At 36.7% G+C, this 16,443-nt stretch overlaps 1 protein-coding gene across 1 annotated transcript; it reads right to left on the reverse strand.

The window, feature by feature from the left end:
- Positions 1 to 256: 256 nt before the first annotated feature.
- Positions 257 to 12,373, reverse strand: LOC139693647 (copine-8-like). Its single transcript, XM_071591887.1, has 6 exons — positions 12,332 to 12,373; positions 10,466 to 10,948; positions 9,719 to 9,848; positions 8,642 to 8,869; positions 3,724 to 3,902; positions 257 to 604 (listed from the first exon to the last, which is right to left on the reverse strand). The coding sequence occupies exons 1-6, from the start codon at positions 12,371 to 12,373 to the stop codon at positions 257 to 259; spliced, it is 1,410 nt and encodes a 469-aa protein (XP_071447988.1).
- Positions 12,374 to 16,443: the final 4,070 nt, after the last annotated feature.

Raw genomic sequence — 16,443 nt, forward strand, 5'->3', positions numbered from 1 at the left:
TTATCATAGCCTCTATTTTAAGAACTATAATTTGGGTGATATTTACATGGTAACATGATGATTTCATGCTGTATCAACAGGACAAGAAAGGCCTATTCTACTGTACAAAGTGCAAGAGAATTTGGTTTGATTACAAATTTGATTTTTGAAAAACTATACAATATTACATTTTTATTAGATATGTCAAAGGCTATAAGAAAATATATAAGTAATACACTCTAACCGTAAATGTTTGGAAGACCTGACTGAGATAAAACTAAATCTTTTCTTTCTTTTCTTCCTTTCCTTTCTTGACCCACTGACCAGGCAAAATTTTCTTTCCTTGCATAAATGACACAACCTGTGCCGGGACTTCTGCCAATACTTCACGAGCCAACAGCGTTTTGGCTGCAGTGGAATTTTCATCACCTTTTGATATTGCTGCCGCAGCGGTTATAAACTCTGAAAATGGAACAAACTGCACAATGTCGCGAGCTGCTTTTTGGCCCTCAAACCCAACCAAGGGTACAACATCGCCATCAAGTTCAACCATATCACCAAAATCTGCATTTCCCACTCCAACAATGATAACAGACATTGGCAGAACAGAAGCAGCAACCAGAGCCTATAATATGAGATTAATTAATTTTATCAGAAATGTTCTTCTTTAGTAAGAAACAATAGAAGTTAAATGTTAAGATTAATTTATGGTTTACTTCACTAGTAATGAGCTCAATTCATGTAAATATACAAGGTACGGCAATTAAATCCGGACAAATGAATTTTTATTTAAAAAATTTACCAAGAAAAATACAAATGAAAATGGAAATCCTTTTACATAGAAGTAGTGGTATCAGTCAAGAGTAACATTATTCAATGTAACCCCCTTCAGGTACCATGACTGCCTCCAACATTGTCCTGAATCGATCGCATGGACTCTTATAAACAGCGCTGCTCGTATTCGTGAATGCTGCTACGATAGCGGTGCGTAGAGATACGACATTAGGGTGCCTCGTCTAATTGGTAACTCTTTCGACTACGCTGCTAACATAATAGTCAAGGGGGTTCAAGTCCGGTATATGCGGGGGCCAGAACTCCTTTGACCAGAACATGTCAATGTTATCTGAGAGCCAGTTGCGGACTTGTATGAGCTGGTGCATAGTTCTGTTGAAAGCCATATTGTATCCCTGAGGCCACAACTACCATCCACGGTTTCACGAAATTGTTCAAAATTTGCAGATAGACTTCTTTTGTGATTGTTTGTCCCTTTTCAAACAAAAATATGGCAGCATGACATCACCCTCACTGGACACAATACCTAGGACATGAACATTAGCCGGAAATTTTGCTCAAGCAACAATCGGGATGTCCTCGGGGTCATGGGCAAACCAGCGATCATTTCTCAGGTTGACCTTCGCGTTAACGGTGATAATTTTTCCTTCAGAAAAGAATCTGATTCGCCCCACAACTTCATTTCTTAGAGAACACAATAGCTGGTTGCAACGAGCAATCCGCTTTGTTCTGGCAGCCTCAGACAGCATGTGTCGCACCTTTATTGTGTATGACTTGTATTTTAGGTCCTCCTCTGCCATCCGACGCATTGTTCGCTCACTAACATTCAATTCTGATGCTAACTTCCGCAGCAATCGTCCCAGGTCCTCTGCAATCAGTGCATGAGCCTTCTCGACGACTGCCGCAGTTCTTGACACGCGTTTCTTCGAATGAGGATTTTTCGAATGAGATTTCTTTGCTGGGTTAGCAAAACCTTCCCCAGACTTATCCGAAGCATTATGCTTAGCCAAAATATCATAAACAATTGACCTGGGGTACCCAAAGAATCAAACTATTTTACTGGACAAAATTCCAGCACGAATATAATAGTGGCTCTTCGATTTTACTCCGCATTTGTACGTAACATCTTGGCCATTTTGAAGTTATGACTATTTACTAGATGCCCATAGCTATCAAGAACAGTGGAGCTACGGTATGGCAGGAAATTCAAATGAAATTTGTCCGGAGATAACCGCACACTCTGTATATGACTGAAAGACTGCTGAATTGAAAGTTGAATCAACTTTTTTTCCAAGTGATAAATAACACCATGCACAAAAGTTCCCAATATTAAATAAAGAGGGTATTGACAGCAAACAGCAGAATATTCATAACTTTTTTATGCCTGTCCAATTAATGAAATATTTGGAAAAAATGTCATAACCTAGGTTCATTCCTGATTTAATCCTACATGTAGTAATAATTATCCATAAGTTTTGCTCAAAGAGTAAAAAAAAGTACACAGCATAAAAACTCCATATATAATTTCATGCTTACCCAAATTTTATCCACAAGATGTAATAATAAGTCAAAGTCATCTAAAGCAATAATGTACAATGAATCAGAGGCAAATTAATATTCAACATTAAAACAAAATGAATGGTCACTTTTATAAGGAATTTTTTGAGTCAATCATGGACTTTTTCTGGCAACTTAGTTTTCATACAGTCTAATAATGATTCATCCGTGACATTTTGGCCCTTTCCCAAATAAGCAACAAAGATTATTCTATTTGAATCCCAAAATTATTCTCTATCACCTTCCCAGCTGAAGGTATGTTCTTCACCTTCTTTGGTGAAGACTCCCTGATAGCATCCCTATGCTTCAGTTGTTCCTTGGTTGCAGGTGTGTAACAATTTGTTTATGCTTCACTTACACTGACAAAAGGTTGCTTTAAGTGCCATAGATTTTGATGAAATAGCTCCAAACTGGCTTAAGAACATTTAATACAACTTTTTTTAGTCAGCTGTGAGAAAAAAGACCCACATCTTGTGGATGGATAGCTTTCTCATGTCCAAATACGTGGATGCAAAATATTATGCACTAGCTCACTGGAGATGCCTATAGTATTAACAATCTCATGGGCATCAACCCCTCTATCATCCATCACCATATCATGAATTTAATCAAAGATTTCTTAAGTTTTGACCTCAACAGGATGTTCAAAACATTCAGGATTGCTTGTACTTATATGGTCACCCTGAAGATTTTGAAAAACGTATAAACCATCCAAATCACAAGCACAGATTCACCATTACACTTTTCAAGTTTTTTTTTCATTACAAGAGGAGATTTGCCTTTCATAAATAGTTTGATCAATTCAATAAATTCTCTTTCACACTTTTTTGTAAATAACTCTACTTGCTCGATTGAAACATATCCTTAAGACAGAGCAATAAACTAATCTGGCTGAAATTCAGTGCATACTCCTTCAAGAGATGCTACTAGCTGAAAAACTAAGGTGCCAGCTCTCTAAGTAAACAATGACTTTTAATTCCCAAACTCCCCTCACAGACACAATACACCATAAAATTTAAAATAATTACTTTCTTTAGAGTGAGGGATGTAATTTTTACTGAAAACTTAGGTTAAAAGAGTCCAGGCCAGTACTTAATACCTATTCACTTCTTCATATTTTTAACAACACACAATTCAACAAACAATAGACAATTCACTCACTATGAAAAATGCTCACAGTTTGTTGTCAGATGCCATCCTTAAAAGGATTGAATGAGCTATGAAGTCACTTCAGAATTCTATCTTAAATGCGTGTATGAAAACATTAATATACTGACATAAAACAATTGTAGGATGGCCTATTCACCATAATGAACTTCCAAATTTTATTTTTATACACACTAAAAGGACTTTATAGTGGTTCACAAAGTGTTAATACATCATAAAAACACTTACCTCCTTTGTTTTATGCATATCAGTTATGATTCCATCGGTGATAATCAAAAGAATGAAATACTGTGATCCATCACCATACATTTTGGCAAAGCTTGCCACATGATTGATTACTGGACTGAAGTTTGTTGGTCCCCAAAATTCCACCTTCCTCACACATTCATGATAGGCATCCAGGACACCTACAGTGAAAGTTAATTTTTTATGAGAAAAGACCATTATCAAAGGAAGAATTTTGAGGGGTAAAACCATCTCTTAAACAAGCTTTATTGTCAGTTGGCAGTTTTTATTCAGCTTTGAAACCACCAAAGGATGTAAACAGGTGTAATGTACAATAATTATTATCCTGGCACAAGGAACTCAAAAAATACTTCATCATCCCATACAATCATCCTCCAGACTATGAGCTATGTTTGACGAATTCATAACCAGCAAAACAGAGTGTGCTTGATGTGCTTGAGATTTTTTTCTTTTATCCAGATTTTTTTACATTATGGTTTTACTCTTTGTGTCATCACTACTAATGAATGATTGTACGGCACAAATGTAACACATTAAAAACAAATATATGCAGGGGGATCATGATGGTGCGGAGGCTACGTACTTGCTCCCCACCCAAGGGGCCTGTGTTCGAATCTTGAGTGCAGCAGATTTTTCCATGGTATCCCAATCCTTATTTGAGGTGCAAGGTGGAGAGCACTTTGAGTAGGTACGCCGTCCATTGGATAGGACATTAATCTGTGATCCCTTGGTGCCTTTTGTTAAGAGTAGGCTAATGCTAATGCTGGGTTTCTCTCCACCCTTCATCCCTCAAAATGGCAAAGAAAGAGGAAGTTCTTACTTCCTTCACTTTACTCACTTAAAGAAAAAGTGGGTGGAGAAGGGAATGTTGAAGGCTAATATAGAAAGCAAAATGGCAAAAAAAGAGAAAGTTCTTACAATACTGAGGAGTTAATAGTTGCTAGGAACTGTCCAAAATCCATCATTAATTGGCTTGCAAAATAGGCTACCTATTAACCCTATTACTGCCAGCAAGCTGATATATCGGCCCTCATTAGATGTGCAAAAATTACCACCGCCCAATTTACTGGTCCCTTGTTTTTGACTAGTTTACTTCATGATACGCGGCCCAGTAAATGCCTCCCGCCTCTTTCTAAGGCTAGTGCTCTATCCCTGATGCTTACTTAGATGGTTTCCCCCAATTCTAAAGATATATGCTGAGCACACTATGTTTGCCTCGTAAGTTATGCCGTGTTTTTTCGTTACTTCGGGCCTGTAGCATATGATCTTTTGGGCTGGTGGGAGCTCACGCTGTGTGTTCCTGTTGTATATGTTTTCCTGAACTGTGTGCCTCTCCTTCTCCATGTTGTTAAGCATTGGTCAAGTAGATGCAGTAATTTTCTATTCACAATTTTTCATTTTGTTATAACATATAAAATATTATTTTAGGGTTGTCTCTGTGACAAATATCAAAGTGTTTGAAGATGCACCCATCATTAATGATGACAACACTGACTTGCCATCCAAGATCTCTGATGAAGAGATTTATTCTTCTAGCAGTGAAGAATCTTTTGTTTAAACCTCAAGGTCAGGGACAAATAGGTGTCAGATCTCATTTCCTCCAAGGGAGATGACTCATGTGGGTGCAAACAAAAAGAGGATGGAAATGTTGATCCAGGCAAAGATGAGTGGGTGGAAGTAAGAGTGAACAACGATAACCCTTTGAAAATGCCCATTGAGTTTCTAGAGACAACAGGACAGGAAATATTTGAGAAGTCGAAAAAAGCTTTGGTCCAGGCAACCTTATAACATTAGCATAATAGAGGAACTTTGCAGAGAGTGGCTTCAAGAAAAGATAAACAGAGTTAAGCAACCTGAGTCATCAGTGACAGGTGGCGTCAAAACACTTATAAAACTGCCAAATAATAAAGAGAAGGACTGTTGTGCATGCAGCCTAAGAGAGAAAAAGGGAAAAGGACAAAGAAAAATATCCTGAACTGTGTGCTAAATGCAATAAAGGCCTTCACGGCGAATGCTTCCATAAGCATGTGTGTATCAATGGATGAAAGCAAGAGTGTACAGTCATAAAATGTTTGTACCTCTCACAAAAATTAATTATTCATCATGAAAATGCAATGTTGGAGAGAAAACAAACCCCAGTGGTGGCGAGATAACATCCGTGTCTGCCATTCCAAGGGTCACGGGTTCAATTCCCACCTGGATGGGTTTTCCTCCACCTAGGGCTTGGGTGTTTCTAAATATGACCATTGTTATCATTGATAATAGTCTGATGTAACAGCCAAAATGTGCTGTTTTTGGACTTATGCTATATAAATAAAACTAAATTTTATCATTAAAGAATACCATTTCATTGCATGGAAGTAATATTTTTCTGATAATAATATAAAATAAACATAAAAGTTTGTTTTTTCATAAATGTTGTAATTAATTTATATTTGCCTTTCTAAAAATTGAAGTTAACCCCTGTAATTCTTCCACAATTCTGAGCCCCAAATATATCTTCAGCATTGGGTAAAAAACTAGATGAATAAAATAAATTTAAGTACTAGAAATATTTCAAAATCTAAGAGTCTAGAATTGGATACTTCCTGAAAATAGCCTTGGCAGTCTTCACACATCCCACTAGGAATGGGCAGCCAGTTATAGGGTAAAAATAATACGAGGGTCATCCGGAAAGTAGTACCCGTTCGTGAAATAATGACACAAAAGTAAATATTAACAAACATAAAAAATTTTATTTGAAAGAGGATACTTTAAACTACTTCTCAACATAATCTCCAAGCAAATTAAGGCATTTGTCATAACGTGTGACAAGTTTCTGTATTCCTGCTGCATAGTCCTTCGCCGCCAGCTCATTGAGATACGCGAGGGACCCATCTTGCACAAATTTTTGCATAATGCAGATGGTGTTTAACAATTTCATGAACAATTGTTCGAGAAACATTGGGAAAATGCTCACAGATGTCATCAATTGTGACGCGCCGATCGTTCCTCACGAATTCGTCAACTGAGCTCACCAGTTGGTCTGTAATGACAGATGGTCTCCCCGAATGCTCATCGTCGTGTGTGTTCCCCCTCCCCATGTTGAAGTTGCGACACCACCGCCGAACAGACGACTCGTCCATTACATTGTCTCCATACACCTCCTTTAATTGGCGATGAATATCACATGGGCGAACGTTTCTTGCATTGAGGAATTTAATCACTGCCCTCACTTCACAACTGGCGGCGTTCTCAATTTTTTTAAACATTGTAAACAATCACAGAAACAACACAGGCAATGCTAGCGTCACGCAACTTGGCTCAGAGAAGGCAGACAAGCCACTGAAGCTATCTGACCTCGTCCAGCGGCTACTCGCGTCGTCAGCACTTCATGCGGCACGAACGGGTACTACTTTCCGGATGACCCTCTTATGTTTGCAGTGTTATGCATCCTGTTGTATTGTCACGATACGCGGGTCACATACCTACCCAGGATCTAGGAAAAGTAAACTACTTGGAGTTGAGTGCTAATTTTGCTGTTTTTTTCAGCATTAGTCTACTGGGTTAAAAAGTTTTCCAATGGATCCAAGCACTAGACACTACTGAACTCCTAACCCCTACCCAAATTTACTAAAAAAAATAGCCTTAAACCCCAATCTACATCAAAATAACTCACAGGATGTTTCACATGAAATGCTCGAACATTTGCAAACCGAATCCAATTTTTTGGATAAAGTGGTCACTGGTGATGAGACCTCGGTCTTCGAATATGATCGATCCAGAGTTGAAGAGACAAAGCTCGGTGTGGACCACCTCCTCATCGCCAAAGCCGAAGAAAGCCCACATGAGCAAGTCACATGTGATAAGCATGCTCATTGCTTTCTTTGACGTGAAAGGAATGATCCACCAAGAGTTTGTGCCAACCGGTCAGACTGTCAATGGTCAGTATTATGCTGGAGTGGTCTGCCATTTGAGGGATTGAGTCCACCACGTCTGCCCAGAGAGGAAAGAACTGGAGGCTCCACCATGGCAATGTGACCATTCCCACCTGCTTCGCTATCACTGAAGTTTAAACCCAGTTCAACGCGGCAAAGCTCCCACAACCTACCTATAGCCCTGATATTACCCCCAGTGACTTCTTTTTGTTCCCCCGGATAAAGAGAGACCTGAAAGGGAAGTGGTTTGACGGTGTCACAGCAGTCCAAAAGGCTTCAACGAGGGTTTTGGACAGCATTCCCGTTGAGGAGTTCCAGGGAGCTTACCAGCAGTGGAAATTTTGTTGGAGTCCGATGTATGAAAGTGTTCAATTAACTTTGCATTCTGAGACCAGTCTTGAAACTTTATTTACGTACCCTAATTGATATTGTTTCCTTCAGTCTTTATCAGTATTATTGTTAACAAATCACCATTACTGAAATGGCCACCCCACTGGGGTTGAATGTCTTTAAAGCTGTTTTACTGAAGAGCAAACACTGCAAGGGCTACCTTTCTTCTGGCTTGACCCTTCAACCTATCTGGCCTGGGTGACCCTGGTGGCCACAATTATCACTGCTCCTTCCAGCATAGCTTTATGGATTATTGGAACATGCTAGCCATACCACCACATCAAAGTTGTGGTCAATGGTGAGTTTGAGCAATATTTAAGAACATCAAAATAATAAAAAAGAATCAGCCCAAATATGCTGCCATTCCCCTGTTGGGAACTATCTTGGTGAAATTAACCACCACATGTAAAAATTTCTGGCTATGATAGATAAAAAAACCAAATATTCCCAAAGAAAATAAGCCAAGGAATAATGTACCTACAGTTTGTTCCAAATAAGAAGTAACAATAGTGCATTTTTTTTATCTACATACAAATTGCCTAATCCTGTAATGAGATATCAGGTAGAATTAAGAATGATAAAAGCATAATTACCATTAATGCCTTTACAATATGGGTTCATTTCAAAGTTGACAAAGAATTCATGTGACACCCGGCCATCAGGAGGGAGTCGAGCACCAAATCCAAGCACTGGATATTCATTGCCACTGTTATAATCTTGAACAACTTCACATACTGCAGTTAGAGCCTGTTCATAAAGATTTTGCTTATCACCACCACAGAAGTGCAGAGATTTCTTGGAATCAGGAAATCCATTTGAAGCTGTAAAGGAAGATAAAGTAAAATCCTGAGAAACATTCAATAATAGGGCTCATTTATCAAAAGTAAATAACCAATCAGTCATGGAAAAGCCACTGGCAAAAGTGAGTGGACCCTTAAGGGATGTACTTTGAAGAATTTTGAGGCATTGTAGAAAATCTTAAATAAATCTATTTTTCCTAAACTTTTCCTGATACTTTATATACAAACTATGAATAGAACCATAAGTATTTCTTCTACCAGAGGAGTGCCACAGGGATTAATTTTGGGGTCCTTGCTATCCTTGATCTATATCAATGATCTGTGTCAAATTATATAAGTTGCACTTCAGATATTACAGTAGTTTAGTACAAAAAGTACATGTAAATATGAAATGAATGAAGTTCTACAATAATACCGACAGGATGAAGATTGCCACTATACAATAAACGCCTCATTATTTTATTAATGCATAATTCATATAACAATGCAATTCAAAGCAAAAAGCAGTACCTAATCAAACAGGGTTGCGTGTGCCTTTTAGTTTAGATAAATCAAATACATATATCTTTACAAAAAGTATTCAACAGTTTCAGGATAAATATGAAATCTTGTACGCAGGATTACAGATGAATTCATATTTCAGGAAAACTTTGATATGGTACAACTAATTTCATCACACAGATGTCTACTACTGTTACATATGTCCATTAACTGGCTATACTATGTATTTAGTTTATTTCTTTAAACCGGATTTTTGTTATAACTTACCTACATACTTTGCAAAAGACCTTAAGGAAATTTAAAATGGCCAAACTAAAAGGCTCATCTTGGTACTAAGTAATTAGAGATTTTTACAAGGCTGAAGCTTACCAGTGAAATCTATTGCAATGGAGCACTGGATCTGGGTTCCAGATGTGATATAATCAAGGAATGTAAATACTTGCTCTCTCTTGAAGCTGACAACCACTATCTCCCCAGCGCTCTGAATGCTATTCCTTCCCTATAAAAATTTAAAGAGGTTTTGTGAAACAGAGTATCAAGTGGCACACACGAAATGAATGTACCACATTCATCTGGTAAAATGCAGTATCTTAAATAACCGCAGGAAGTAAATCAATATAATGACTACAAGTGATGGAAATAAACTTCACTTGAATTACCAATATACATGAAGTTTTACCCCAGTTTACCCACATAATGACTATAACATTTGATGCTTAAGACATTTGTAATAAACATTAACTTTGTATCCAAGATAACTTTTTGTGTATCAATTACATTCTCATTAATTTTTCAAAAAGTTACTGAAGCCTTCTTCATCATAAAAGAGTATGAAATTAGGGAATATAGCCATAACTATAGTAAAAGAGACTGAATTTTACCATTACCATCCCAGTAACTAAAGAAATAATTTTGACAAAGGAATATCACACTTATATTAACACAAATCTACTACACTAAGATCTTACTGTGATCTGACGTAACAATCTGATACAATAACAAAATACTGCAGCTACTTTGTGTAATAACTTTTTAATATGACGGTACATAAAATGTCACTGCCACGATGTCATGAGGAAACAAGCTCGTATATCACAAGATTTAAGTCAAACTTACCCTCGGAATTTGCATCACAAACTCCTTTGCCTCAGACATTCCCTCTTCAATAGCTGACACAGAGGAGAAGAATTCTCCCACTGGTTTACGTTTCCCTGATATGTAACAAACAAAACGAATTGGTGTGTCAGGTTTTCCTCCATGTAACGCACCAGCACCAACTTTCATTGGCTCCCACTGTGGGTAAGAACCTTCTAAAGGTTCAAAGCGTGTTATTAGGGTTTCATCAACATCCTGAAATCTTCGAACCCACACCTCTAGAAAAAATTGAGGAATTGCAGATGATGCTATGCAACAGAAAGCTTTGTTAACATGAGTAGCATCTAGATGACGACCATGGAACTGCAGCACCAGCTGTTCACGATCAGCTTTGGTAATTTCACGAGCACCAATTAATATTGTGCCTCTTGCTTGAGGTATTCCAGTCAAATTTAAAACCATACGTTGGTTTACTTTTCCACCACCACCTGCTGCTGCAACAATCTGAAAAAAAATTATGGTTCAGCTTATCTATTTGAACAGAGGGCCACATGGACAGCACAAAAAACTTTAAGCAATAAAGCGTCTGGTAAACATACGACAACTTCCAGAACTCAAGAGCCCTGTTTTTGATGCTGTACTAATCAAATTCTTTAATTGCCAATTAAAAACCACAGCAATGAGTTTAATTTAGCCAGAGTGTATAAATTATAAATAAATGCAAGCATTTGTGCATTTATTTATTCATGTAGCCGCTATTTGGTGGTACTTTTAAATCAGGAATGGATTGAAATCTCTTCATACAATTTCCCCCGGTATGTCCAGAGGGAATTGCCTACAATGAAAAAAATTGGCAGTAATTTTATTTATTGGTTTCTCTTGATCAAGATACATACTGTATTTTGGGGAAGGGTTATTTCTCTTAATATAATTAACGTCTCTTTTAGTGCAACTCTGCATTAGTGCCAAATGGTCTCTCAGGCTCAAAATTTTCCCTAACCTTAAATGTCAAACATGTGAATTTAATGTAAGTAATTGCTGCCGCTTTTTATTTTGTTCATTCATATTTGTATCAAATCTAATAGCAGCCACTGCAAGCACCACCAATTATGAGTAATCTCAATTTTTGGTGACACAATTATAGGAGTGAAATTGAGTTAGATTCGGTAACAAAAGGATGACATGCCATCCATGAAACAGAAAATACTTCAATATTTGTGAGGAGAAATATAAATCTCATAAATAAGATGAAAGTAACATAGGCTTTAGAAAATGGGCAGCATAAGTAGGTCATTGTACATAAATTTAAGTGTACAAATATAATGGTTGATAACATCATTTGAACAAAGAAAAAAATGAGTTGAGTTTCATCTGCCATAGTTACTGCAGTGAAAAAACGCACATCATTGGAAAAAATGGAAAGCATTTTGCTTCATGGATTGATTAACAGTAGTGATATGACATCTCTCTTATACAGTCAGTCTTTTGTTTCAAAGCTTTAACTTTACTTGAGTCCCTGACAAAAGATGGGGATGATGAATGCTCTGAAAGAGTCTATGCTAATGCTAGTTAGTTCCAGATTTTTAAATATAAAACACATCAATACCAATAGTGACTCACTTTGATAGTGAATCAGCAATCAACTTTGGCACCATGATGATGAAAAATGGGAACTTGAAATAGGGAATATTAAGTTTACGAGAGAAGATGTTTTTTGCATAAATTTTTTTTATTTATTGGCTTTGAAGATGATAATAACTATATATAATAGGGATTATAATAACATAAGTAAATTTTCAAAGCCTTCAAATTCCCCATCTCCTCCATATACAAATGTTCCCATTTTACAAAAATTAGTATAGTGTAAATGCTCTCTGGAAGAAGTACCTTGCACCAAACAAGATATGACTGCATATGTTTAGTCCCCATTTTATAGCATGCATATCCTGTATAATACCTCATTCGAGAAATTTACTCACATAAATATTCAAATTTAGTCATTATCACATTCATAGTTTACTATAATTTTACCCATTAGATAGGTTGTAATAAGATTCAGAAGATTAAGAAATAAATTTGGGGCAAAACTATTCATGCACGAACTTTTCAATTTGTCAATCATTTCATGAATATTAATTGCCCCACAAAATTATTTTCAAAGAATTTTATGGTATAATCACCAAGATATGCAATAATACTTCATCGCCACAAAGTAATGTTTGCAATAAATTTAAATTCCACTCCATCACTATTTCAAGAAACAAGTTAAACTCTTACTCAGAAATGGGTTTCTACATATGCAGTTTCCACTTCCACCACTATAGTAACCAAACTGGTGATTTTCAGGCACCCAGCTTTGTATTCAGAAAATAAGACAGTTTGGATGAAGTTATATGAGTGTTCCGAGGCATACCACAAATTAGAACCAGAACCCCCTGGTCCAGAGTTGAACACTTCCCACTGGCTTATCACAATGCCTAGTGTAATAGCTATGCATTTTAAAATAAAAAAGGTAAGTTTTCTTCTTTTGAAGCCAATAAAGGATATACAGTCAAACGGTGTGAAATTAATCTCATTATGAAAGACATTACTTAGGACATACCAAATCTTCCAGAATGGAATGAGCTGGTAGGAAATTGAGCTGGTACAATACCTACATATTACAAGTCAGGGAGATCATTTCATATAAAATAATTATTTGATTTAGAAATGGGTAGAAATATTATCTCAACTTCATAAAATCATGATTAATATGTATAATAATAAATTGACAATCTAACCACAATATCTGCAATTGCTCCATAATCTTAACTTATAAATGACCAAGCACAAATGCCTAATATCTAATAGTTTCATACATAAACATTTATAGATAATTAAATCAATGAATGTGTATAACATAGAAGTACCACATGTATGGTTTCGTTCATATATCAACTATGTGCATCAGGGTGAAGCATGTTGGTGATGTGACTGGAAAATGCCAATAGTGATAGTGCTCATTATTAAAAATTATAATTTTAGCAATGCATTACTCTGTTGATGTGCGAGAGTTCTGTAACCATTAGTGACAAATGTTTATATTATCAACCGTAATGACAAACAAATGCTCATGTGCAACTGAGGAGAATGTAGGTATGTACAAGAATGAAAAGACAAATAATCATGAAAATTTTAAATATTGATTTCTAATTGCAAACATTTCATAAATATTTCTACCACAAAAAAATTTCCCATACTCCCCAATCAGAGTATCCCTTATGACTGTGCTTAACACTAATAATATATGCAAAAGCATAATGCTCGTAATTCACTCAGAAAAACCATCTCACAGAGTAAGTTAAAGGTGTGAGATTACCTGCATAACAAAGAAACATCATCAGTGAGAATTGGTAAATGCAGACGAAAATTAATGGTCCAACTATATATATGCATACTGAAATGACTAAAAATACATCATACATGTTCCTTAATGAGTAGTTCGACCCTAATTACATTGATTGTTCACAAGCCATCATTTTCCACCTTCTCACTTTAAGTGCAGGAATATTCTAATATTTTTTTCTGGTCACCTGCTCAACCTAACAACTTCTTAAGTTATTTCAGATGCAAATATCCATGTCATTGCTGTCTGGGGTTCAGCCACAAAATAGCTTTATCTGCACAAGTGACAACTACTCTTGAGGTTGAAAAGTTTTTGTGCAACACTCACTAACACATTTCAGTGCAACTTTATATGCATTATAAAGATAAATAATGCCCACAGTATCTTCTGCAATATTCCAGGATAATGCACCTGCAAAATCTTTTATAGATTGGTTCTTAAGTCCTTAACAAAAACCCCATACTCCATCCCTAATCTGATCTTTTAGTGGATATCTAGTATGACAGTAAATAAACACTGTCTTTCTGGAAAGTGGTGCTTCTGGTCCTATCCCCTCAGGCTTTCGAATTTACAGGCTTCTTCAGAATTTGAATGGAATGGAGTTGGAATGAGATTACACCCTTAAAATTTATCAAGTTCAAAATTTTCTCTAGCATTTCGCTACTTGATGTACAATTAATATTAAGTCTCAAAATATATTTTGTTTTCTTTAAGAGAATCTTATATTTAGATTTCAGCCATCTAAGTAACACTTCAAAATCTTGGGATTTAATTCCCTTCAGATAAATTATCCACATGATCTCTTGAAGTAATTAACAGACTTCCCAGGTTAGCCACTGGACTCAATACATGATCACTGTCAACACATTATTTAGAAAAATGTATATGCACTTTAGAAACCAACCAATTAGATGCTAACACAGAAGAGAATATATATGAATACGAATAGAAGCTTTATTCACAGAGCTTTAATCTTCATTATTAATTCTGTCATCCTCCCTAGTGTATATATCATTTACTATAAAATGTCTGTATCTTACATAATTTACAAATGAATACTATCAATATATCAAAGCCTTGGGAGATCCAAATCATTGAAGCAGTGAGAATTATTCTCTTTTAAAACACATTGGAACAACAAAGTAAGTATGACATATTGCTCAAAAGGACCAGGGTATAAGACAGATAAAAACAGTAATAGATTGCTTTGAACTAGAACTAGAATGCATATTCTACCCATAAAATTTCAAGCTCTGATCTCAGACTGAGAAGGCAAAAGGGGAGGGGTCAGCAGAATGACCCAGTTTTCCAGGACCTCTCTGTAAAAGGCTGAAATAGCTGTAGAGTCTGAATTCACATAAGATGCATACCTTATTTAATGGCAATTTCATGGATAAAGCAATATACAAGGTCTGTCCCATAAACAGTAAGACTTATTTTTTCCCAAATAGGCAGCGGTTTCTCTGGCTGGGTTCAAGAGATGGGAATCGCAGGAAAGGCTGGAGGCCGGGGGCAGTTGGCTTCCAGCCTTTACGGAGTGTGGATTGTTTGTTTGTGAAACCTCTAAAACATAATCTCGTTACATTCTGTCATGAACCGGTTTATCTCTCCACTAAATTTTTTCTTCGGTACAAATAGTTTTAATGCACCACTGTCATCCTCAGGTGCAAAGTTACACACACAGGTCTATATAGGGTTTTATATATATATATGGTGGAGGTGAAGAAGGGAAAGAGGTGGCTGGAATTGATTGACGTTCGTGGGGGTGGTTGAGGGGGGCAGGGGCAGTGGGCTACAGCAAGTGGAGAGGGTAAGGGCCGAGCAGAATGGAGTTGGTCATGAAGGCTCACCGTTGAGGGTCACAAGGATTCTCTTAAATGAGAGGGGGGTTGAAAATAGCGGAGAATATCTTTGAAAAACAGAGTCACTAAGGATATGCCCTTTTTCCACTTGTCTTATTATATCCAGCTCTTCTAATATGTATATTTTACACCCTTTTCTGATAAGACGTAGGATTTCAGGAGTGAAGTCACTTGCATGTCCATCCTCCAGCAGATGACTCACAAAGTGGGATTGGGATGTTTTCCAGTAAAGGAAACTTCTCCTGTGTTCCTCTGCTCTTGTTTGGAAGGATCTTCTGGTCTGCTCCACATACATGGTGTTACAATCACTACATTTTAACTTTTACACTCCACTTTTTCCAATTTATCGGTCCTGTCTTTTGCTCCATCAAAAATACATCTTAGATTGTTTCTGTTGTAGCAGGCAACCCTGAAGTGGGGTCCTTTGGAAAGACCTTTCTTGTTTTTTGGGATACATCTTCATAGAATGGTAATTTGCACCACTTTTGGGAAGTACCCTTCCCTTCAGTTGGATGGTAAAGGAGCGAAATTTTTTTTCCAGGATCGAGTCCATAACCCTACCGCTGTATCAATTTTTTTGCAATCTATCTTATGGTATTAAGTATGCAGTTGTAATTGTCTCCTGAGTGTGGAAGATATTTGTTGTGTGGACGGGTATGGATGGACAGAGAATTTTCTAAAAACTTTAAAGGCGAAATCCACCAGTATCCAATTCATGTGTGAGGAAGAGAAGGCAGGGAAAATCAACTTTT

Source organism: Hetaerina americana, unplaced genomic scaffold (assembly GCF_022747635.1).
Source record: "Hetaerina americana unplaced genomic scaffold, ioHetAmer1.1.p SCAF_5, whole genome shotgun sequence".
NCBI classification, from domain to species: domain Eukaryota; kingdom Metazoa; phylum Arthropoda; class Insecta; order Odonata; family Calopterygidae; genus Hetaerina; species Hetaerina americana.